Below are 24,969 nucleotides of genomic sequence, written 5' to 3' on the forward strand. Positions count from 1 at the left end.
CCCCACTTTCCACTTACTCCATGTAGACTTACTGCTGGGGAGAACTATGCAGAACTCACCAGTGCACACTGCCCTTCAATGGATGGTACACTGTATTTGGTACATTTGGATGGTACATCCAATGGATGGATGGCTGTAATTTAACTCCCCTGGCTTTGCCAGGCTGACTACAACTGCTTACTTTCACTCAGATTGTACTGGGTGTTTGAAACTAACTGGTGTGTCCTCAGCTCCTGTTTACTTTCTGTATATATAAAAGGACAGCTTTGAACTGAAAGAGAAAAAAGGCAAATAATATGCAAATGGCTTCCATCCAGCCTTTTCTTCTTGTCTTTAGTAGGGAGCCTCTTAAGTATTTTACATCTTACCAAAAGTTTAACTCTATAAATCTCTATTTTTCTCCCTTCTCAGTGACTTATTTTTGTAAGTCATGTTATACATGTTGTTGGGTTTGCTTTGTAGTTAGTAATGTTTCAAAGCTACTTTGTTAACTTGCTTTGAATTTTTCCAGTTTGAAAATAGTAGATGGAGTCTCATGCAGGAATAGCAGTTCTCAGCCTGCCTGACTTAGTGTGTTGCCTGTAGTCCTTTTTTGAGGACCATGAGGCAACTCTGAGCTTACAGGGAGAAAGTACCATGATCTACAAGAAAAGGGTGCATACCAGATCCAGGGTAGAATTCTCCCTGGGAGGAAGGACAGGTGTAGAACTGGTGGGGGAAGGGAGAGATGATATAGAAGGCTTCCTCTGTGTTTCTAATGCTTGTTAAATGTGATGGTGGGTGAAAATTGTCATATTATTTTATATCTTTCTGAATATGTGAAACAGTTTATGATAAAATTAAAATGATGCCATCCACCCTGGGCATTACTGGTAAGTTTATTGCCTGGTCTGGTGAGACCTGCCTTTGAGGCAATACAGCCTCTTCCCTAGATTTCATGGTCCTCCAAGTATTTGTGTATGGACTCAAACATTTAGATGTGGATATACAAGTTCATTTTATCACATAATGTGTACTTACTAAATGCAGTGCAGGACTTAAAAAAATAATAAATTGGGTATTTCCCTGTGAATATATAAAAACCACTGGGTTGTATACTTTAAGGAATAAATTTTATAGTTTATGAATTATATCTCAATAAAGCTGCTGTTAAAAAATAAAATGTTTCCCAATATAGCACGGTTTCAAAAAGTATTTTTTCCTGATTATAAAAGTAGTACACATACACACATAGGAAACTGGAAAATGTACTAAAGTAGAAAGAATATATATATCCCTAATAGCACCATCCTAGAGACTGTTAACATTTGATGATGGTTTCTTCCATTACCTTTTCATTTCCATGTATAGATTATTTTTATATTGATGAGATTGTTTCTGTATATTAAAATTTGCATCTTCCTGGGGCACCTGGGTAGCTCAGTCAAGTAAGTGGTTGCCTTCAGGTCAGATCAAGCTGACATCGACATCGGGCTCCGTTCTTAGCGGGGAGCCTGTTCTCCCTCTCCCTTTGCCTGCCACTCCCCCTGCTTATGTTCTCTCTCTGTCAAATAATATATAAAATCTTTAAAATAAAATTTGCATCTTCTTTTAACAGTGTAATATAACCATTGAAAATGTTCTCATAAATTCCTTATAAACATTTTAATGGCTTACAAGATGAGCCACTGTATGAGTATTATAAATTAATCAGTTCCTGCTGTTAGACGTTTTTTTTTGCTATGAGAAATAACATTATAGCGAATGTCTTTGAGTATAATTCCCATCATCATATTTGGATTTATTTCCTTAAATGTATACCAGATACGTTAAAAGTTCTGAATGCTTTTAAAAATCTTTAATATGTATTTTCAAATTGCTCTCTATAAGGCAGACCTCTACTAAACTATAAGACACCTTTGTTCAGGTTCTAAACCCCTGGGCAGACAGCTCTGGCAATCCAAGCTTGGGGTGGGTAATGGACTTGTGTTACACCCACTCTTATTCTCTGAAGGTGCCTCAATGTGGTTCACAGCAGCAGGATGTATGAATATCCATTTATATTTTAATAGCTCACACAGAGTACCTGTGTCAGAGAACCCAGACTAGCATTCTGTATTTAGATCTCTAAAAATCTTTAATTCATTAAGTGAAAAATGGTATGTTGATATTTAAATTTACTCTTTGAGTTTGTGAAGGTGAACATTTATTGGTGCTTTTGCATTTATTTGTATTTTCTCTTATGAATTATCTGTTCATACTCAGTTTTTATCATATACTTTGCACATTAATTTGATTACTTATGATCTGTTATTATTTATTAATACCTTTCCTGGTTTGTGCTTATTTTATTAAAACACAAGGTTTTATTTGTATTTAGAACAACTAATGATTTGCTCTCTTAATTTTCACTTTACCTTTGTAAAGGCTCTTCCCCATTCAGACACTTGAAAAGTACTCATGTTTTCTTCTTGTTTATTGTTTCATTTTTACATTGATTGCTTTAATTTAAATTAAATCCAAGTATATTTTGACAAATAACATAAAGTATAAATCTAATTTTTTTCAAATAGTGTCCCCATGGCACTTTTTTTTTTTTAAGATTTCATTTATTTATTTGAGAGACAGAGTAAGCAAAGGCAGAGGAAGAGGAAGAAGACGACTCTCCTGCTGAGCAGGGAGCCCAATGTGGGGTTCTATGCCAGGACCCTGGGATTATGACCTGAGCCTGAAACCAGACGCTTAACCAGCTGAGCCACCCAGGTGCCACCCCTGTAGTACCATTTATTGCATTATCTTACCCTAGTAATTTGTGGTGTGTTCCTTCTCATGTGTTAAATATTATAGCTCCTTGGATAAAAATATTTTGGTGAATTTAAAAACAATAAAGATCACATTCTTTTTTTTTTTTTTAAATATTTATTTATGATAGTCACAGAGAGAGAGAGAGGCAGAGACACAGGCAGAGGGAGGAGAAGCAGGCTCCATGCACCGGGAGCCCGACGTGGGATTCGATCCCGGGTCTCCAGGATCGCGCCCTGGGCCAAAGGCAGGCGCTAAACCGCTGCGCCACCCAGGGATCCCCCTAAAGATCACATTCTTAATATGGTTAAAGCGTTGTTCATGTGTTATATATTTTTTGCTTCATTGTTAACATTTGTTTAAATTGACCTATTTTTAATGTGATAATTTTAATGCTAACATTTCTTTTTTTTAAATTTTAATGCTAATTTATTTCTTTTTTCTTTTTCAGTTTATGTGAATGAATGCACATGAACTGGGTATTGGGACAAAATAAGATTACCCATTTCGTAGAGATGAGCACATTTACAGATGACCCGGGCTCTAGGCATTATACATAATAGGCCCTTGCACTCCCTCTTTTTTTTTTTTTTTAAGATTTTATTTATTTTTTCATGAGAGACACACACACAGAGAGAGAGAGGGGCAGAGATACAGGCAGAGGGAGAAACAGGCTCCATGCAGGGAGCCCGATGTGGGACTTGATCCCTGGTCTCCAGGATCACACCCTGGGCTGAAGGCGGCGCTAAACCGCTGAGCCACCCGGGCTGCCCTTCACTCACTTTAAATTTTTCTGTTTATACCTGGGCTGCCCTGCACTCACTTTTAATAAATTTTTCTGTTAATGTCTTTAAGGGGTTGTTATCTCAGATACTTTCGGCATTCAGATTTGATACAAAAGAAGTTGATCTTTTTATTCAAAGTCTTGGATATACACCTGAAGATTACTGTCCTGGTTTGCTTAAAAATGTAAGTATTTTTAATTTATTAGTATTGAAAGTTTTGTTGCTTAATGTACCGTTAGCAAAAAGGGTAAATGGAAATATTTCACTCTTCCAGGAGAGATGTTTAACTTTTCTAGGTTTATCTCTTCTTACCTTGGGCAGACTTACAGCCATGTAAGGAAGAAATGTGAGGTGGGAGATTATGATAAAAAAGGAAGGAATTTAGGAGAGGTTATTCTAAATCAACCAACCCCTCTTGTCTCCTAACAGATCTCATTTATTATCTCAAAGATTTTTGGGAGAAGAGATTGCCTTAACCAGTGTAAATACATTCTTTTACTGTTGCACAAATTTTGTATTTAAAATAATCTGATAGGAATTTTATTTTAAAGCAAAATAACAATGTTATTTTGTTTAACAATAAAACAACAAGTAACAATGTTGTAAATAGTATTATGTATTTACATCTTAGTATTAAAACTATGTTTTCTTCTGCCTTGAGTTTTAGCCAAATTCAAGAAATTTTAATTTATGATCTTTGAAGTAATGTTATGAGATTTTTAATGTCTGTTAACTATTCTGGTCTTTTAGATACTTTATATGTAAATAGCATTTTTGAAAGATAAAGAACTAAATTAGGAAAGAAAATAAGCTAACTTTAATGTGGTTTTATTTTTAACAGGTTTGATTTTCTTAGGAACTAATGATATCTGTTGTTCATTTGCTTAAATTGGAATGCAGAATAACAGACATTAAGAATAAACTCCAAGTTATTAGTAAATGTGACTTGGCACTGCTTTCTTTTCATTTTGACAAAGTAAAACAAGGAGAGGACGGGTAGGGGAAGGGTAGGAATCTCAACGGAAATATCACTCACACCAAGAAAAATAGAACTGATGTAATCCTGTTTTGCAGTGTGAGTTAACCTGCAACTGATTTTGTTTTACAGATGGTTTTATCATTAGTGTCTGAACTCCGAGAGAATCATCTTAATGGATTTAACACTCAAAGGCGGTAGGTGTTAAACTAAACATCCCCCTTCTTAAGTTTCAAAATGTATCAGTTTGGTTATGAGAGAAAAATTTTATAATTCTTAGGAAATGCCTGTTCATAGTTAGGGTTATATTCTGTGTGGAGAGATTATTTATACACAGCAAATTGGTGAGTTTTATGAAATTTTCTTTATTTAATCACTAGTCTTTCAATTTTTATAGAGCAGTAAATCATGCACTGTTTCTTGTGACCCATTGAATAAAAAACCCTACGTATACAGTAGGGAACACAAAGGAAGGGCTCAGCCAGAGTGTATGTATGCATGCACACATTAAAAATACACAGACAGTATTTACAAGGCAACAGATATTTGATGTGAACATACGACTTATTTTAAGAAACATAATATTCCAAAATCTAAACAAATCAAATAGATTCAGACAAATTAAAAGGCAATTAATCACATTTGCAAAATGTTCTCATTATGTGAGAGAATTCAAAATTGTCTTCAGTGGTGAGTATATCATTTCTTTAAAAAAGATTGTACTTATTCATTTGAGAGAGAGAGAGAACATGAGCAGGGGGAAGGACAGAAGGAAAGGTTGAAGCAAACGCCCTACTGAACTGAGAGCCCAATGTGGGACTCCATCTCAGGCCCCGAGACCATGACCTGAGCTGAAGGCAGACGTTTAACCTACTGAGCCACCCACGTGACCCAGTGAGCATTTCATTTTTAACAAATTATTAACTAAGAGAGTTTGGGACAAGGGACTTTTGTCCTTGTTTTTTGCTTTTTGTTTGCTTTTGTAAAGCTATTATCAATTAAAGTTCTATCAGAACTAGCCTTTGCCTTTAACTTATAGGATCCTTTGCATCTGAACTTTTAAATATAAAACTCTTAAAAAAAAAAAAACACTGGAGAAAATCTTCATGACATTGGATTTGGCAGTGATTTTTTTTTATATGACACCATTAGCACAAGCAACAAAGGAAAAATAGATAAATTGGACTTCATTAAAATTATGAATTTTTATGAGTTATAGGATACCACCAAGAAAGCAAAGACAGCCTACTGACTTGGTGAAAACATTTGCAAGTCATGTATCCAATAAAGGATTAATAGTGAAAGAACTGAAACTCAACAACAACAAAAAACTCAATTCAAAAATAGGCAAGAGAGTTGTTTATACATGTTTCCAAAGATGATGTGCACCTGGCCAGTAAACACATGAAACAGTTGTCAGCATCACCAGTTATTAGGGAAATGCAAATCAAAACCACAGTGGGGTTATCACATCACACATACGAGGATGATCTAGAATTTAAAAGACAAGCAAAAATGGGACATAATAAATGCTGGCAGGTAAGTTAAGGAAGTAGAACTCTTGTGCATTGTTGGTGGAAATGTAACAAACTATAGAAATGATTCCTAAAAGGATAGTCTTGCTGTTAAGAATGTAAAATGGTACAGCCATTGTGGAAAAGTTTGGCAGTTCCTTAAAAAATTAAACGTAGAATTACCATATTGACCCAGCAATTCCATCCTAGGTATATATTCAAAAGAATTTAAAACAGGAACTTGAACAAATATCTGAACACTAATGTATATAACAGCATTGTTCACAATAGTAAAAAGATGGGAACACTCCAAGTTCCCATCAACAAAACATAATATGTAAATACAACAGAATACTCTTCAGCTATAAAAAGGAATAAAATTTTTACATATGCAAGAACATGAAAACATCATGCTTCGTGAAATAAACCAGACACAGAAGGGCAAATATTATATAATTTTACTTATATCAACTGCCTAGAGGAGGCAAACTCAGTAGAGGCTGAAAGCAGAATAGAGGTTATCAGGCTAGAAGGAATGGAGTCATCATTTAATGGGTCCATAGGTTGGGATGCCTGGGTGGCTCAGTGGTTAGGCATCTGCCTTCGACTCAGGGCGTGATCCCAGGTCTGGGTTTCGAGTCCCACATCGTGGGCTCCCTGTGAGGAGCCTGCTTCTCCCTCTGTCTATGTCTCTGCCTCTCTCTGTGTTTCTCATGAATAAATAAATAAAAATTTTTTAAGAGATTTTATTTATTCATGAGAGAGAGAGAGAGAGAGAGAGAGAGAGAGAGAGATGCAGAGACACAGGCAGAGGGAGGAGCAGGCTCCACGCAGGGAACCTGATGTGGAACTTGATCCCAGGACTCCAGGATCACACCCTGGGCCGAAGGCAGATGCCAAACATCTGAGCCACCCAGGGATCCCCAAATAAAATCTTTTTAAAAAATGGGTCCATAGTATATTAGGGCTTAGGGATAATGAAAAGCATGTGAATGTGTTTAATGCCACTACATTGTTACCTTGGTAACAAAGGACAAGTGATTAAAAATAATAACAGTTATATATGTTTTACCACAATAAAAAAAATTAAGAAAAAAACCCAAACATGATATTAACAGTATATTCCCTCCGATGATTAAAATTTATTTATTTTTTAAAGATGAATTTATTTATTCCTGAGAGACACAGAGGCAGAGACATAGGCAGAGGGAGAAGCAGGAAATGACTAAAATTTAAAACATTTACATCAACCTGTGTTGGAGAAGATACGGAACCACTGGATCTCTCATCTGCTGTGAGAATGTAAAGTAGTATCACCACTTTGGTAAATAGTGTAGCAGTTTATTATAAAGTTAAACACACACTTATCATATGACCCACCAACTCCATTCTTGAGTATTCATGACGAGTGAAAAACTTAGGTTGTCAGTAACAAGTAACCCAGTTAAAAAATAGGCAAAATATTGGAAAATATCATAAAAAAATCTATACAAATGGCTAATAAGGACATGAATACTTGTATACAGATGTTCATAGCAGTGTTATTCATTATAAACTAAAAGTGGAAGTAACTAAAAATATCCATCAACTCATGAATGGATAAACGAAATATGTCTATACAGTAGAATACTATACCTTACTAAGGAAGGAATGATCTACTGATTCATGTTGCAACATGTATGAACCTCAAAAACATTATGCTTAGTGAAAGAAGACAGTCCCAGAAGACCATATATTATATGATTCCATTCTTATAAAATGTTCAGAATAGGTAAATCTATAGAGACAGAGTAAATTAGTTGTGGCCTAGGGCTGAAAGTAGGAACAAAGATTGGCTGCAAATGAGCTCAGAAGATCTTGAGTTGATGGAAATGTCCTAAAAGTGGATCATTAGTGGAATGGTTGTCCAACTCAGTCATTTATTAAAAAAATCTTTGAATTGAACATTTCAGACAGGTACGTTTTGTGGTATATAAACTATACCTAAAAACTAATAAGAAGAGTCCTTTAGGGGAGCATGGAAAGCATTTATAATCATTTACTTACAGGTGAGATAGAGACTTTGTTTTTTCCTTGAGGTGAATGTTGAATAATAGAATTAGAAATTTATTAAAAAGGACTTAAAACATTAGTAGGATACAGTGTATATGTACACCATACACCAACACCTCAAACTATGTCAAGTTGATGATTTTATTTTAAACTTAACCGAGAATAAATAACCACCAAACACTATTAACAATTGGAAAACATCAGCCAGAGAATTGGAAGATATTTGCAACCTATAAAATAGACAAAAGATTAGAATGAGAAGTATATAAATGCCTCCTGCAAATAAATCATAAAGAGACCAACACTCCAGTACAGAAATGGTACAAGAAATATAAGCAAGTTATTACTAGAAGAAGAAAACAGAATAAATAATAAATGTAAAAAATTCTTTAAGAGTGATGTCAGCAAGACAGTAAGTAGAACAGAAAGTCTCAGTTCTTGTTTCTGTACAGAGACACTGATTTAATAGTATATGACCTGGGCAGCCCTGGTGGCGCAGTGGTTTAGCGCCGCCTGCAGCCCTAGGGGTGATCCTGGAGACCGGGGATCGAGTCCCGCATCAGGCTCCCTGCATGGAGCCTGCTTCTCCCTCTGCCTGTGTCTCTGCCTCTTTCTCTCTCTCTCTCTCTCTCTCTCTCTCTCTCTCTCTACCTCTATCTCTATCTCTATCTCATAAATAAAATTAAAAAAAAAGTTTATGACCCAAAGAGCCTTTATAAGAACTCCAGAAACCAATTAAGTTATAATACCCTAGGCAAGCTCAAAGTCAAAAACAGCATATTGAAATGGATAAGAAAGCCATTTCATATCAACCACAGTAGCCCTTCCCCTAAGCTGGCTCAGCGTTGTGGGATTGAGAGGAAAATTGTAGCTTTCAGCCTCTCTCGAGGGGGAAAGAAAGGAATGGAATATGTTCAGTGTTCCTGCTTTTTTGGGGAGGCTACATGAGGGACTGGTGTTTTACTTGCCTGACTGACTACTGATGGGGGAACCAGCAGACTTTCAATGCATGTTCACTGCAGAACATTTGAGAGCCCTCAGCTGCTTTTTGCAGTACCAGAGAACTGGCAGTGCTACAGACAGAGGTAGGCTCCGGAGAAAACACCCAACTCACAGCTTCTCTCAAGGTGGGGTAGGGGGTGGGAAAGAAGAGTGGAATGTGTATCTTATCTTCTGAAGGAAGCTTCTAGTTTCTGAAGGAGCTACCTTAAGGATTGATTTCGATTTTCTTTGACTTGAAGCAATAGCAGAACCAGCAGACTTTGGAGGTCAGAAGGTTGCTGAGAACAAGAGCCTAGTGGTTTTTGGTAGCACCAGACAACCTGCAGTACCACCGACAAACACCAGAGGGAGGAAGAGATTGCAAACTCCCGAAAAACTGTCAATCTCTCTGAGAAATTACATAAACAATCCTGGAGAAGACACATCCCCAGAAAAGGTTCAGAGGACCCCCAGATTCTCTCACCAGGTTGATTAGTGAAAGTCTTCCCATGTACAAAGGAAGTCCATTAAAGACTGGGAGAAGTAGCTATTTCTTCATCTGCACAAAGCACAACAAAAGTTAACGTGACAAAGAAACAGGAAAACATGGCCCAATCAAAGGAACAAAATTAGTTTGCACAAACCTACCCTAAAGGAGTGGAGAGCTACAACTAACTACCTGGCAAAGAATTAAAAATAATCATCCTAAAGGACCTCAATGTACTACAATAGAATACAGATATAAACAACTAAATGAAATCAGAAAAATGATGCATAAACAAAATGAGAGTATCAACAGATAGCAGTTATAAAAAAATAGATATTATGGAGCTGAAGAATACAATAACTGAATTGAAAAATTCAGTAAAGAAATTCAACAATAGACTTAGTTAAGCAGTTAACTTGAAGACACGTCACTTGAAATTATCGAATCAATTAAAAAGAATGAAGAAAAGTTAATTAAGCCTAAGAATTTATGAGACGTCATCAAGTGGACCAATTATATGTATTGTGAGAGTCACAGAAGGAGAGAGAGAGAAAGGGACAGAGAACTTAGCAAATCTAAGGAAGGAATTGGACATCCAAAATCAAGAAGCTCAAAGAACTCCCAACAAGAATGAATCCAAAAGGACCTACGGCAAGACATATTGTAATCAAACTATCAAGGGACAGAGAACACTGACAGCAACAAGAAAGAAGACAGTGTATACAATCCCTACAGATTATCAGTGGATTACTCAACAGAAACATTAAGGCCAGAAGGCAATGAAGTGAGATATTCAAAAGTGCTAAAACAAAAACCTGCAAACCAAGATTATTATATTCTGCAAAATGTCCCTCAAAAATGAAGGAGAGATTAAGACTTTCCCAGATAAACAGAAGCTGACGGAGTTCATCACCACTAGATCAGCCTTATAAGAATTGTCGAAGAGAGTTTTTCAAGTTGAAACAAAAGGACTTTAGGCAACAACACAGGAGCATACTGAAATATAAAACTCTGGTAAAGATAAATATATAAACAAATGCAAAATTCTGTATTACTGTAATGGCGGTACATATATTACCTTTAAATCTAGTACAAAAGTTAGACAATAAAAGCATAAGAAAGAACTATAACCATAAAATTATGTCAATGGGTACAAAACAAAGAGGTATAAATTATGACATCAAAACATAAAGCGTGGGCAGGAGATAGATATAAAGGAGTACAGTTTTTTTTTTTATGTAACTGAAGTTATCAGTTTAAAATAGATTGTTATAGGAGCACCTGGGTGGCTCAATTGGTTAAGCATCTGACTTTGACTCGGGTCATAATCCCAGGGTCCTAGGATTGAGCCCCATGTCAGGCTCTCTGCTTAGTGGGGAGCCTGCTTCTCCCTCTCCCTCTGCCTGCCCCTCCCCCTGCTTGTGCATGCCTGCTCGCTCTCTTTGTCAAATGAATAAATAAAATCTTAAAAAAAATAGTTTGTTATAACCATAAGATATTTTATATAATCTCCATGGTAGCAACATTTTAGATGTAAGGATATACAGAAACTGAAGGGGAAAAGATGGAAGAAGATAGTACATGCAGATGTTAATCACAAAAAAAACAGACATGGCTCTACTTCTGTAGAATATGTTAAATCAAAAACTGTTACAAGAGACAAAGACCTTACATAATGATAAACAGATCACTTCACCAGGAGGATACAGTAGTTTATAAATATCTGTACACCTAACAGCAGAGTCATCAAAATATATGAAGCAAGCATTGATAGGATTAAAGGGAGAAATGGAAAGTAACACAATAATCCCATGAGATTTTAATACCTCACTCTCAATAATGTCTAGATCAACCAGACCAAAGATCAGCAAGGAAACAGAACGTTTAAAAAAAGAACAACTGAACCCTGTAGATACATACAGAACGCTCTGTACAGTAACAGCAAAATACATTCTTCTCAAGCACACACACAACATCCTCCAGATAGATCATGTTAGGTTACAAAAAAGTCTTAACAGATGTAAGATTAAAAGTTTACCAAGGGCTTTTCCAGCCTTAAAGGTATGAAATTAGAAATTGTTAGTAAGAGGAAAACTGGAAAATTCACAAATACATGCACATTATATGAAACACTCTTGAACAACTGATGGGTCAGAGAAGAAATCATAAGAGAAATCAGAAAATATGTTAATATAAATAAAAATGAAAATACAGTATACCAAAAAGTATAGGATGAGGGAAAACTAATATTAAGAGGAAAGGATATAGCAGTAAACATGTTCTTTAAACATGTTTAAAGATCTGAAATCAGCAACCTAATTTTATACCTCAAGGCACTAGAAAAAGAATAAACTAAACCCAAAGATAGCAAAAGGAATTGAAATAATAAAGTTTACAACAGAAATGAATTGGAGAGAGAATAGAAAAAAAAAAGGAATTACATTTTTCAAATTTTCTTTTTCAAAAGATCAAGAAAACTGATAGACCCTTAACTAGACTAAGAAAATGAGTGAGAAGACTCAACAAGTGTCAAAAATGAGAGAGAAGACATTACAACTTGTGGCAGAGAAATGAATAAGAGACTATGGAGGAGGAGTTAAGATGGCAGAGAAGTAGGAAATCATAAACTTGTCTTTGGAATTCAGCTAGATAGTTATCAGATCACTCTGAACACCTGTGAAATCAATTGGAGATCTGAGAAAAGAAATGCTGCAATTCTACAAATAGAAAAGTGACTATTTTTTGGAAAGTAGAAGGCACAGAGATGTGACTCCAGGGTGATATATAGGAGGATATAGTGGAGGGGAGGGAGCTGGCTTAAGGAGGCAAAGTGTAATAAGCAGTGGAGCTCAAAATCAGAACTTTTAGAAGTCTGCTAGTAGGGGACATCTCTGGCTGAAAGGTGCTCAGGTAGCGAAGCAGGGTGGAATCCCAGGTGGGTCAGTGTGATCTCAGGGTCCTCAGGATCACAAGAAGAATGGGGGTGTCTGAGAGCAACAGAGTTCTCAGGCATTGGAGCAGGGAAGCTGGCTGAAAACAGCACATCTAGGTATGGGCTTTCTACTCTGTGTTGCCATAAACCACAAACTGCTGCATGATTGGGCCGCACTCTCCTGGCAGGGTCCAGCAAGAGCAGAAGTGTGGCAAAACCCACCCCCCACCTCCCTGAGGAGGAATAGCATGGGTTCCCACGTGGCAGAAGTCCATAAAATTTGGAAACTGAAACTCAGTCAAGTGCCTGAGATAAAAATGCTCAGTCATAGGCTGGGTGAACACAGAGTTATGATAGAAACCAGGGAGACAAGAGTGATGGACTACTTCACTGTGAGGACTCACTGAAGAGTGAGCCTCAGACTTTCAGCTCTGGGACTAGAGAGTGGGGAATCGCCATATTCATCAAGCCCATGGGTGCTGAAAGTTTCCAGGGAGGAAAACAACACCACCTAGTGCAACCTAGAGCTGCTTACACTGAGCCTGGCCCCGTGGCAAGAAAGTCCACAAGTGCAGGGGCACCTGAGAATCACCCCAATAGGCCCCTCCCCGAGAAGGCCAGCAGAAACAATTAGCTGGCACCAAGTTTACTCATCATAGAGACCTGCAAGGCTTTAGCTCTTGGGGAAAACAGTATATAGCATTTGTGGGCTTTTTAAAATTCTTATTTTGTTTTGTTTTTGTTTTCTTTTGGTTTGCTTTATTCTTTTTCTGTTGTTAATATTGTCTTCTCTCTCTTTCTTCTGTTCTTTACTGGACAAAATGATGAGATGGAGAAATTCACCCCAAAAGAAAGAACAGGAGGTAGTATTCACTGCCAAAGATTTAATCAATATGGATATAAGTAAGATGTCTGAATTAGAATTTAAAAGAATGATTATAAAGTTACTAGCTGAGCTTGGAAAAGCCTAGAAGGCACTAGAGAATCCCTTACTATAGAAATAAATAAAATTTCAGTCAGACTGAAATAAAAAATGCTGTTACTGAAATGCAGTCCCAAATGAAGGCTCTAAAAGTGAGGATAGGGATCCCTGGGTGGCTCAGCAGTTTAGCGCTGCCTTTGGCCCAGGGCACGATCCTGGGGTCCCGGGACCGAGTCCCACGTCGGGCTCCCGGCATGGAGCCTGCTTCTCCCTCCTGCTGTGTCTCTGCCTTTTTCTCTCTCTATGTCTTTCATAAATAAATAAATCTTTAAAAATAAATAAATAAAAAAATAAAAGAGGATAAATGAGGAAGAAGAGAAAGTGACACAGAAGATAAAATGATGGATGAAGAAACTGAAAAGAATAGAGAAAGACAACTTCTGGATCACGAAGAGAGACTGAGAGCTCAGCGATTCCATAAAGTGAAGTAATATCTGGATAATAGAGGTTCCAGAAGATAAAGAGAGGGAGGGAGGGGCAGAAGGTTTATTTGAACAAATTATAGATGAGAATTTCCCTAATCTGGGGAAGGAAACAGGCATTCAAGTCCATAAGGCACAGAGAATCCCCCTCAAAATCAATAACAACAGACCAACACGTTGATACATAATTTTGACGCTTGCAAATTTCAAAGATAAAGAGAAAATCCTGAAAGCAGCTCAGGACACGAGGTCCTTAACCTACAAGGTTAGACACATAGGCTGGCAGCAGACTTGTCTGTCCACAGAGACCTGACAGGCCAGAAAGAACTGGCATGATATATTCAGTGTGCTAAATGGCAAAAATAGGCAGTTAATAATACTTTATCCAGGAAGGCTGTCATTCAGAATAGAAGGAGAGACATAGAGGTTTGCAGGATAAACAAAAACTAAAGGAATTTTTGAATACTAAACCAGAATTGCAAGAAATATTAAAGGATATCCCTTTGAGAGAAGAGAGAGCACAAAAGTAACAAAGACCAGAAAGGAACAATCTATCAAAATAGCGACATTATAGGTAATACAATGGAAGTAAATTTATATCCTTCAAAAAGTACTCTGAATATAAATGAGCTAAATGCTCCAATCAAAAGACATAGGATATCACAATGGATTTAAAAAACAAAAGAAAACAAAGTAAAAACAAGATCCATCAATATGCCATTTATAAGAGACTCATTTTAGGCCCAAAGACACTTACAGATTGAAAGTGAGGGGGGTAGAGAACCATTTGTCATGCCAGTAGACATCAAAAGAAAGCTAGAGTAGCAGTCCTTCTATCAAACTAAGTTTTAAACCAAAGAGTGTAATAAAAGATGAAGTAGGACATTTTATCATAATAAAAGGATCTATCCAACAAGAAGAGTAATAATTGTGAGTATTTATGCCCCTAACTAGGGAGCAGCCAAACAAACCAGTTAATTAACAAAATTAAAGGAACTCATTGATAATAATACAGTAATAGTGAGAGACTTTAATACCCCACTCATAGCAATGGACAGATCATCTAGGCAGAAGATCAATAAGAAAACTTTATCCTAAAGCAGCAGAATACAATTCTTCTGGAGTGTGTATGGAACATACTCCAGAATAGATCACATACTGGGTCACAAATCAGGTCTTAACTGGTACAAAAAGATTGAGATTATACCATGCATATTTTCAGAAACAGCACTTTAGAATTTGAACCCAATCATAAGAAAAATTTTGGAAGGACCACAAATACCTGGAGGTTAAAGAGCATCCTACTAAAGAATGAATAGGTCAACCAGGAAATTAAATAAGAATTTAAAAATATACTTCTAAGCAAATGAAAAGGAAAACATGACAGTTCAAAACCTTTGGGATGCAGCAAAGACAGTCCTGCAAGGGAGTTTATAGCAATACAGTCCTTTCTCAAGAAATGAGAAGTCTCAAATATACAACCTAAACTTATACCTAAAGGAACTGGAAAAAGAACAGCAGGAGAAGAGAAATAATAAAGACTAGAACAGAAATCAGTGATAGAGAAACCAGAAAAACAGTAGAACAGATGAATGAAACTATGAGCTGGTTCTTTGAAAGAATTAATAAGATGGGTAAACCCCTAGCCAGACTTACCAAAATGAAAAGAGAAAGGACCCCCCAAAAAATCATAAATGAAAGGGGAGATCACGACCAACATTGAAGAAATACAATTATAAGAGAATATTATGAGCAATTATATCCCCATAAATTAGGCAATCTGGAAGAAATGGATGCATTCCTAGAAACATATAAACTACCAAAATCGAAACAGGAAGAAATAAAAAACCTTGAACAGACCTATAACTAGCAAAGAAATCGAATCAGTAATCAAAAACCTCCCAAAAACTAAGAGTCTAGGGCTAGATGGCTTCCCAGGGGAATTCTACCGGCCAATTAAAGAAGAATTAATACCTTTTCTTCTGAAACTGTTTTAGAAAATAAGAAATGGAAGAAAAACTTACAAACTCTATGAGGCTAGCATTCCTTGATCCCAAAACCAAAGACTCCATTAAAAAGGAGGATTACAGACCAATGTCCCTGATGAACATGGTAAACATTGTCACCAAGAAACTAGGTGATAGGATCCAACAGTATATTCAAAGAATTACTCACCACGACCAAGTGGGATTTATTCCTGGGCTACAAGAATGGCTGAACATTTGCAAATCAATGTGATATACCACATTAACAAAAAAAAAAATGGACAAGAATCATATGATCTCAGTAGATGCAGAAAAAGCATTTGACAAAATACAGCATCCTTTCTTGATTGACAACTCTGCAATGTAGGGATATTGGGAACATACCTTAATATCATAAAAATCATATATGAAAAACCCACAGTGAATATCATACTCAACAGGGATAAATGAAGAGCTTTTTCCCTAAGGTCAGGAACATGACAGGGATGTCCACCCTTACCACTGTGTTTCAACATAGTACTGAAAGTCCTAGCTTCAGTAATCACACAATAAAAAGAAATAAAAGATAGCCAAATTTTGGCAAAGACGACATAAAACTTTAACTCTTTGCAGACAACATGATACTCTATGTAGAAAACCCAAATGTCTATGCCCAGAAATTGCTAGAACTGATACCGGAATTCAGCAAAGTCACAGCATATAAAATCAGTGTACATAAGTCATTTGCATTTTTATACACTAATAATGAGACAGAAGAAAGAGAAATCAAGGAACTGGTCCCATTTACAATTGCATTGAAAACCGTAAGATATCTAGGAATAAACCTAACTAAAGAGGTAAAGGATCTGTACTCTTGAAAACTATAGAACACTTATGAAAGAAATTGAGGAAGATGCAAAGACATGGAAAAAACATTCCATGCTCATGGATTGGAAGAACAAATATTGTTAAAATGTCTATGCTACCCAAAGCAATCTACACATTGAGTGTGCTTCCTATCAAAATACCGTGAACATTTTTCACAGAACTGGAAACCAACAATTCTAAAATTTGTATGGAACCAGAAAAGACCCCGAGTAGCCAAAGGACTGTTGAAAAGAAAAACAAAGCTGAAGGCACCACAATTCCAGCTGTATTACAGAGCTGTAAAATCAGGGGCACCTGGGTGGCTCAGTGGTTGAGCGTCTGCCTTTGGCTCAGGTTGTGATCCCCAGGGTCTTAGGATCGAGTCCCACATCAGGCTCCCTGAGTGAGCCTGCTTCTCCCTCTGCCTATGTCTCTGCCTCTCTCTCTCTGGCTCTCATGAATAAATAAATCTTTTAAGAAAAAATGCAGAGCTGTAATCATTAAGATAGTTTATGGTCCGGGCATAAAAACAGACACATAGATCAATGGAACAGAATAGAGAACCCAGAAATGGACCCTCAACTCTGTGGCCAACTAATCTTCCACAAAGCAAAAAAGAATATCCAATGGAAAAAAGTCTCTTCAACAAATGGTGTTGGGAAAACTGGACAGCCATATGCAGAAGAATGAAACTGGACCACTTCCTTATGCCATATAGAAAAATAAACTCAAAATGGATGAAATACCTAAATGTGAGACCTAAGGAGAACACAGGTGGCAACCTCTTTGACCTAGGCCGCAGCAACTTGCTAGACTGTCTCCAAAGGCAGGAGAAACAAAAGCAAAAATGAAGTATTGGGATTTCATGAAGATAAAAAGCTTTTGCACAGCAAAGGAAATAGTGAATGATACTAAAAGGCAACCTGCGGAATGGGAGAAGATATTTGTCAATATTTTATCAGATAAAGGGCTAGTGTCCAAAATTTATAGAGTTATTCAAACTCAACACTGAAAAAACTAAACTCTAGTCAAGAAATGGGCAGAAGACAAGAGCAGACATTTCTCCAAAGAAGACCTACAAATGGCCAACAGACACATGAAAAAATACTCAACATCACTCAGCGTCAGGGGAATACAAATTGAAACCACAGTGAGATACCACGTCACACCAATCAGAATGGCTAAAATGAGCAACTCAGGAAACAACGGATGTTGGTGAGGATTCAGAGAAAGGGGAACCCTTTTGTAGAAATGCAAGCTGGTACAGCCACTCTGGAAAACAGTGTGGAGGTTCCTCAAGAAGTTAAAAATAGAGTTACCCTATGACCCAGCAATTGCACTACCAGGTATTCATCCAAAGAATACAAACAAAGTGATTGAAAGGGGTACATGCACCCTGTTGTTTATAGCAGCAATGTCCACAATAGTCAAGCTATGGAAAGAGCCCAGATTCCATTGGCAGATGAATGGATAAAGAAAAGGTGGTAAATGTATATACAATGGAATATTATTCAGCTATTAAAAAGAATGAAATCTTGTCATTTGCAATGATGTGGATAGAACTAAAGGGTATTATGCTAAGTGAGGTAAGTCAGAGAAACACAAATACCATATGATTTCACTCATGTGTGGGATTTAAGAAACAAAACAGATGAACATAAAGAATAGGAAAGAAAATTAAAATGAGACAAAACATGGAAGAAATCATAAGAGACTTAACTATAGGAAACATACTGAGGGTTGCTGGAGGGGAAGTGGGTGGGCAGATGGGGTAATTGAGTTCTGGGCATTAGCACTTGATACAATGAGCACTGGGTGTTGTATGCAACTGATGAATCACTAAATTCTACCTCTGAAACTAATAATACAGTATATGTTAAATTGAATTTAAATAAGAAAATTTTAAAAAAAAGAATAAGAGACTACTATGAATAATTATATTGTAACAAATTGGATAACCTAAAAGAAATGGTTAACTTTTTAATAAACATATAACCTACCAAAAGTGAATCATAAATTTAAAAAATCTGAACAGATTTGTAACAGGAAGGAGATTGAATAAGTAATCACAAACTTCCCAACAAAGAAAAGGCCAGGACCAGGTGGTTTCACTAGAGTATTCTACCAAATATTTAAAGAATTAACACCAATCCTTATCAAACTCTTTCAAGTAATTGAAGAGGAGGGAACATTTCAAAACTCATTGTATGAGGCTAGCATTACCCTGATACCAAAATCAGATAAAGACACCAGAAAAAAAACTATAGGTTTGTTGAATGATGTGTAAAAATCCCCGTGAGTATAAAAGCAAACCAAAATAAAAAATACATGAAAAAGATCATGCAACATGGCCAAATGGGATTTATTCTCACCATACGAAGATGGTTCAACATCTAAAAACCATTTAGTATAATACACCATATTAGCCGAATGATGAACAAAACCACATCATGATAATTTCAATAAAAGCAGAAAAAACTATTCAGTACTCTTTCATGATACTATGATTATGTCATAATCATGTCATGATTATGATTCATGACATTCAACAAAGAATACAAGGAAACTACTTCAACAAAATAAAGACCATGTATGAAAAGCCTGCAGCTATAACATCTTACTCCATGGTAAAGGACCAAATTTTTTCCTTCTAAAATCAGGAACAAAGCAAGGATACATCTCTCTCACCACTTCTTTTTAAGAAAGTACTGGAAGTACTGGAGCAGTTGGGCAAAACAGAGAAATAAAAGGCATCCAAGTTTTATTTTGTTTTAAGATTTTATTTATTTATTTATTTAGAGACTGTGTGCATGTGCACAATAGGGGAGGGGCAGAGGGGAAGGGAAAGAGAGTGAGAATCTCCAGCAGATTCCACACTGAGGGCAGAGCCCGATGCTCAGCCCTTGGAATGCTCCCACTACCCCAAGATCATGACTTGAGCAGAAACTGAGAGTAGGACACTTAACTAACAGAGCCATCCAGGTGCCCCAAAACATTAAAAAAAAATTATCTTTAGAATTTATTTATTTATTTTAGAAAGTGTGCCGGGGGGAGGGGGGGAACAGAGGGAAGAGAGAGACAGAGTCCTAAGCTGACTACACTGAGCACAGAGCCAGAGGTAGGGCTTGATATCACAGCCCTGATATCAGGAGCTGAGTTGAAATTAATAGTCGGACACTTAACTGACTGCACCACTGAGGTGCCTCTCACGGCATCCAAAATTTAAGGGACAGTTTACACTGTAAATGACCTGATCTTATATCTAGAAACCCTAAAGACTCCACGGAAAAACTGTTAAAACTACTAACTGAATTCAGTAAAGTTACAGGATGCAAAATCAATACTCAAATATCAATTGTGCTTTTATACACAGTGGAGTGCTTTTAGCACTCCAGTAGATATTCTTTAAAGCCCACTTATAATAGCATCTAAAAGGACAAAATAACTGGGAATAAATGTAAAGAGATGAAAGACTTGTATGCTGCAAACTAGAACATCACTGAAAAAAATTAAGTATGACACAAATAATTGAGAAGGCATTCTGTGTTGAGGGATTAGAAGACTTACTATTGTTAATATGTCCATACTACCCCAAGCAGTCCATAGATAAGGTGCAGTCCTATTAAAATCCAAATGGCATTTTTCTTTTGTAGAAACAGAAAAAAAAAACCCTAAAATTCATATAGAATTTTAGAGGACTCCCAAATAGCCAACAATCTTGAAAAGAAATACAAAGGTAGAGGCCTCACACTTCTGGATTTCAAAAACATATCCAAAGCTGTAGTCATTAAGGCACTTTGGTACTGGTGTAAAGCCAGACACATAGACCCATGGAACAGAATAGCAAGGAAGTTGCAAAAATGATACCCATAATGTCATAAAACAATACACACATACAAAGTAAAAGCATTAAAACTGGACAGAAAGGACTCATATCATTAGGAGAGTGCTAACTCCTGAGAAGAAGAAGAGGAGGAAATGGGACAGGAGAAGGGTATTTCAAATATAATTGAAACATTTTTATATCTTTAAAACATCAACTGGAAACATCGGTAAAATATTAGCATAGTAAAATCTTGGCAATGAGTACAGTTGATGTCCTAATAATTTCCTACGTTTTTCTGTACATTGTAGTTTTATAATTAAACTTTTCAAAAATGAAAATACAGTATTAGCTAATAAAATCCTAAAACGTAAAGCTAATATTCATAATAAAGGAATAATTTCCTGTCTCAGGTTATTATTTCCAAAATAGTAGATATAGTTCATGAAAAAAAATCATCTTTAATCAGCCTCAGATTGCTTAATATTTATTCCTCTCTGCTGTTTTTTTCCCCTTTATTTAAATCTTTTTCCATTTTACCCATTATTTGATTTTACTGGTCTTTCAGATTCTTTCTTCAGAATATGTACTTTTCATTTTCTCCCCCTTAGACAGAAAAGGATAGCAGTTTAAAAAGGCATCTAAACTTCATGGACCACAATTAGGAAAGCCTCCTGGAAGCTATTAGCTAATATGCTCTTTGCATCTGAGAAATTTCCATTTGTGCCAGATTGGGTCATTTTGTGGGGCAGGTTCATTCCCAAATTTATGATTGTTTCTTCAGTAAGGATATGTTTTTTTCAAAAACAATATGCACATATTCCTCAATGCAGAGCAAAGTTTACTGAAGAATGTCCATGCTGGCACTCTGGCTGTCAGTAGTAGCAAGGATACATGGTGATTAACTTGGTTAGTAGTTTAAAAACATTTTTAGTCAAAGCAAATCAGTGATGTAATTAGTAAAATTCTTAATTGAATTTACCAAGAGTATGAAATGCTTGTGCTAGTCGAATGTCCTCTGGACACTGACATGTCTGATACATCCCTAATTTGCTCTGTTGCATAATGTTGACTATGGACTCTTAATGTTTAGAATCAATTTTAGAATTCAACAGGAAATGTCTTGCAGGTATTTTTTTGAATGTGTTGCATTTTTAGAGAAATTTGATCTCTTGAATTAAGCTCATTTACACCTATCAGAAGATTGAATTTAAAAAGCAATTTGATGCTCAGCAGCCTTTTTGAGTCTCTTATTAGCTTTTAAAGTCCTCTTTTAAGAAGGAAAGTTCTTAAATCAGGAAATTCTGTTCTCCATCCGTAAGAGAACCTGGATCCCTTAAAACTTATGTGAGACTCAGAACTCCACGTGTACAGTTCTCTAGTGAAATATAAGTCAAAATAAGTGTGTTCTGTGGTCTCAAGTAGAAACTGATTTCATGAAATCAGGTAGTAGAATGGCATCATGATAATATTTGTAGGAGCAGCCAAACATGCTAGAGCCAGTATAGTTGTTGCTGTTATAAGTTATAATAATAACTACAATATGCAGCATCATAATATATAAATTTCCCCTACTATATTTATCTGAAGTTATTTGTACATTTTTAAGGTTTAAAAGTCAAAAAAGTTGGATAATAATTGAGTATAGTGGGGAGACTACTTTCTGGTATACATGAATGTAGATATTCCCATTATTTATGAGACTTAAATTTTATCATTACTTTCCTTCCCTGAGGAAGACTTGAAATATTCAAGCCACCAAGAGCCTCTCAAATGTAAACACCATATAAGCAGTGCAATTCTATTTCTCTCTCTCTCTTTTTTTTTTATAGAGGGCATCTGTACATTTGTTTTTTACTTTTTGCTACTTTTAAATGTTTAAAGTTCATTTCAAAAGACTCAAAAGTCTTGTAGAAAGTGTAGAAATTAATTTCATAACTTCAGTGCATAAAATGTCAGAGGAACAAAAAATAGGAAAATATATTTGGTTTCCTTTTGCATTATTTTTAGAGGCCTTATAAATGGTCTTGTCATAGCATTTAAATACAATTTCACTTGCCACCAACTAAAATCAACAACTCAGTGACAGAGTGTTTAAATTCTCTTCTGTTCTTAGCTATAAACTGTCTGTCTAGAGGGAATGACATTTTGGACTTTGAGAGCATCATCAGTTTATCTTGTAGTTCTATGGTTTGTTGCAGATGGTTTGGAAGCTTCAGTATAGCCACATGGGAATGATGTTTCCAGCAGTATATGGTTACTGTTGAGCCTTCTGCAGTTCAATTCTTGTGCAAAAATCATTTGGAAGTGCTGCTCTGGCAATCAATCAAGACATAATGCTTAGTGTAATCCAGTTTGGAAAGTGTTGTGTAACTCTGGTTGAAGTTAGACCACCACACTCTGGCAAGCTTCAGACCAAAAAGGTACTTTGAAGCCCTTCAGAAGATCATCAGTTGACCTTGCCTGCATTTTGGTAGAACCAAGAGTTACCTAAATTGATATGAGTCTTTAGAATTTTTCAGGAAAATTCTCTTTTCAGCCTTAATTGGGAGATATACTCTGCAGCCCATAAAATTCAGTGCTTGATAAATGCCCTTGGTGCCAGGGTTGGCTTTTCCACACACCTAATAGCCAGTGATAGTCTTTGACTCCTCTCTTTTAAGGTAATAAGAGAATGGTAAGAATTTTAAGATAATGAGAGAGAAGCTTCACTTACAGGTCTTTTAGGGAGGAGGACTGCTGAAGGGTAAGATTACCACCTCTCTGCTTCTTTATTTCAGAGTTCTGGATTTATTGTGAGTATACATAACTATTTTTCCATTTCTCAAACATTTGCAGAGCCCTTACTTTATGCCAAATATTCTGCTAGATTCTGTGCAAAATATACCAGAAAAAAACATTTAAACACACACACAATGTTAACAACTCTCCCTTTCTCCTATCCTACCCAGTAAGTTCATAAATTCCAAAAATTTAAGATATTTACAGCTCAAGCTAAATATATCTTTTCATTAAACTTAGATGATGGACTTTTTTTTTAATTTTTTTTTTTATTTATGATAGTCACACACACACAGAGAGAGGCAGAGACACAGGCAGAGGGAGAAGCAGGCTCCATGCATCGGGAGCCCGATGTGGGATTCGATCCCGGGTCTCCAGGATCGTGCCCTGGGCCAAAGGCAGGCGCCAAACCGCTGCGCCACCCAGGGATCCCAGATGATGGACTTTTAAACACATGAATTATTTTTAGATCTAAAACCACCTTGATGTAGGTTAGAGAAAGGTGGTAGAGCATTGTGGAAGATACTGTTGTTGAAGAGACCTCAGTCATTTTGGAAAGGTACAGAACAAGAAGTGAATTTTAGAAAAGGTGATTATTTAAGGAGAAAAGACAAACTGTTCACTCATAAGAAGAAATCATTTTGTAGTTTTGACAAAAATTTATCTCTGAGAATTTGTTCATTATCAAGAAAATAATACAGCTCAGTTGAAAATTTATAGGAATTAACTAACAAAAATAAATCTTAAATCAGTTCTACATGTCTCCTTAAAGTGTTCAGATTATTACTAAACATTGATATTTTATTCTGCGGGCTGCTACTGAAGAAGTAGCATAGAGCAGCATTTCTCAGGCTTCAGTGTGCATAAGGATTATCTCATGTTAAGATTTAATAAGCAAATTTCTTGGCTCTACTCATTCTGGTGATTCTGAGGACCATATTTTTGGAGTAGCTCTGGTGTAGACTACTTTGCCAGATCTTGAAGATTAAAGTGCAAGACCTTGGATGCCTCACTTGGTTAGGCATCTGACTCTTGGTTTCTGCTCAGGTCATGATTTCATGATCTCATGGGTCGCGGGGTCAAGCCCCGCATTATTGGGCTCTACGCTCAGCAGAGAGTCTGCTTGAGGATTCGCTCCCTCTGCTCCTCCCCCCATTCAAACTCGTGCTGTCTCTCTCAAATTAAAAAGGAAATCTTAAAAAAAAAATGAATTGAAAAAAAAATTAAAAAAAATGAATTGCAAGATCTATGAAGAATAGTGGCTCTCATAATCTAATCAGGAGAGAATAAGATGAAAATATGCAAGAGACTAAATCAGGTGATGAATGAAGTTCATGCATGGCCTAGCATTCTCTTTATATTCCCAACTCCTAGAAATGATGGGGTAATTTTAACAAGTATATAATACTGTAAAACGAGCATTTGATGACCAAAAATTATAGGAAAGGCTTCAAATGGCAGATAGAAGGAAAATATCACAGCCCAAAAAGCTTGCAAGAGAGGACTACTGCAAAGGTGCAAATAATGTTCGGGTGGAGCAGGAAGGTACCTGGCCGCCAACAAGACAGCTTGTTGGACTATTGCAATTCATAGAAGTTGGCTAAGGGCCAGGTCCTCATATA

The 24,969-nt window shown here is 36.4% G+C and overlaps 1 protein-coding gene across 1 annotated transcript in view; it reads left to right on the top strand.

Annotated features, from left to right (window-relative positions):
* The window catches only part of FANCC (FA complementation group C), a 281,314-nt gene that overhangs the window by 180,271 nt on the left and 76,074 nt on the right, over positions 1 to 24,969 (top strand). Inside the window, exons 6-7 of the mRNA XM_055311856.1 lie at positions 3,637 to 3,750; positions 4,675 to 4,739. Coding sequence (XP_055167831.1) covers positions 3,637 to 3,750; positions 4,675 to 4,739 — 179 coding nt within the window. The remainder of the gene's footprint in view (positions 1 to 3,636; positions 3,751 to 4,674; positions 4,740 to 24,969) is intronic.

The sequence above is a fragment of the Nyctereutes procyonoides genome, unplaced genomic scaffold (genome assembly GCF_905146905.1).
Source record: "Nyctereutes procyonoides isolate TBG_1078 unplaced genomic scaffold, NYPRO_anot_genome, whole genome shotgun sequence".
In the NCBI taxonomy this organism is placed as follows: domain Eukaryota; kingdom Metazoa; phylum Chordata; class Mammalia; order Carnivora; family Canidae; genus Nyctereutes; species Nyctereutes procyonoides.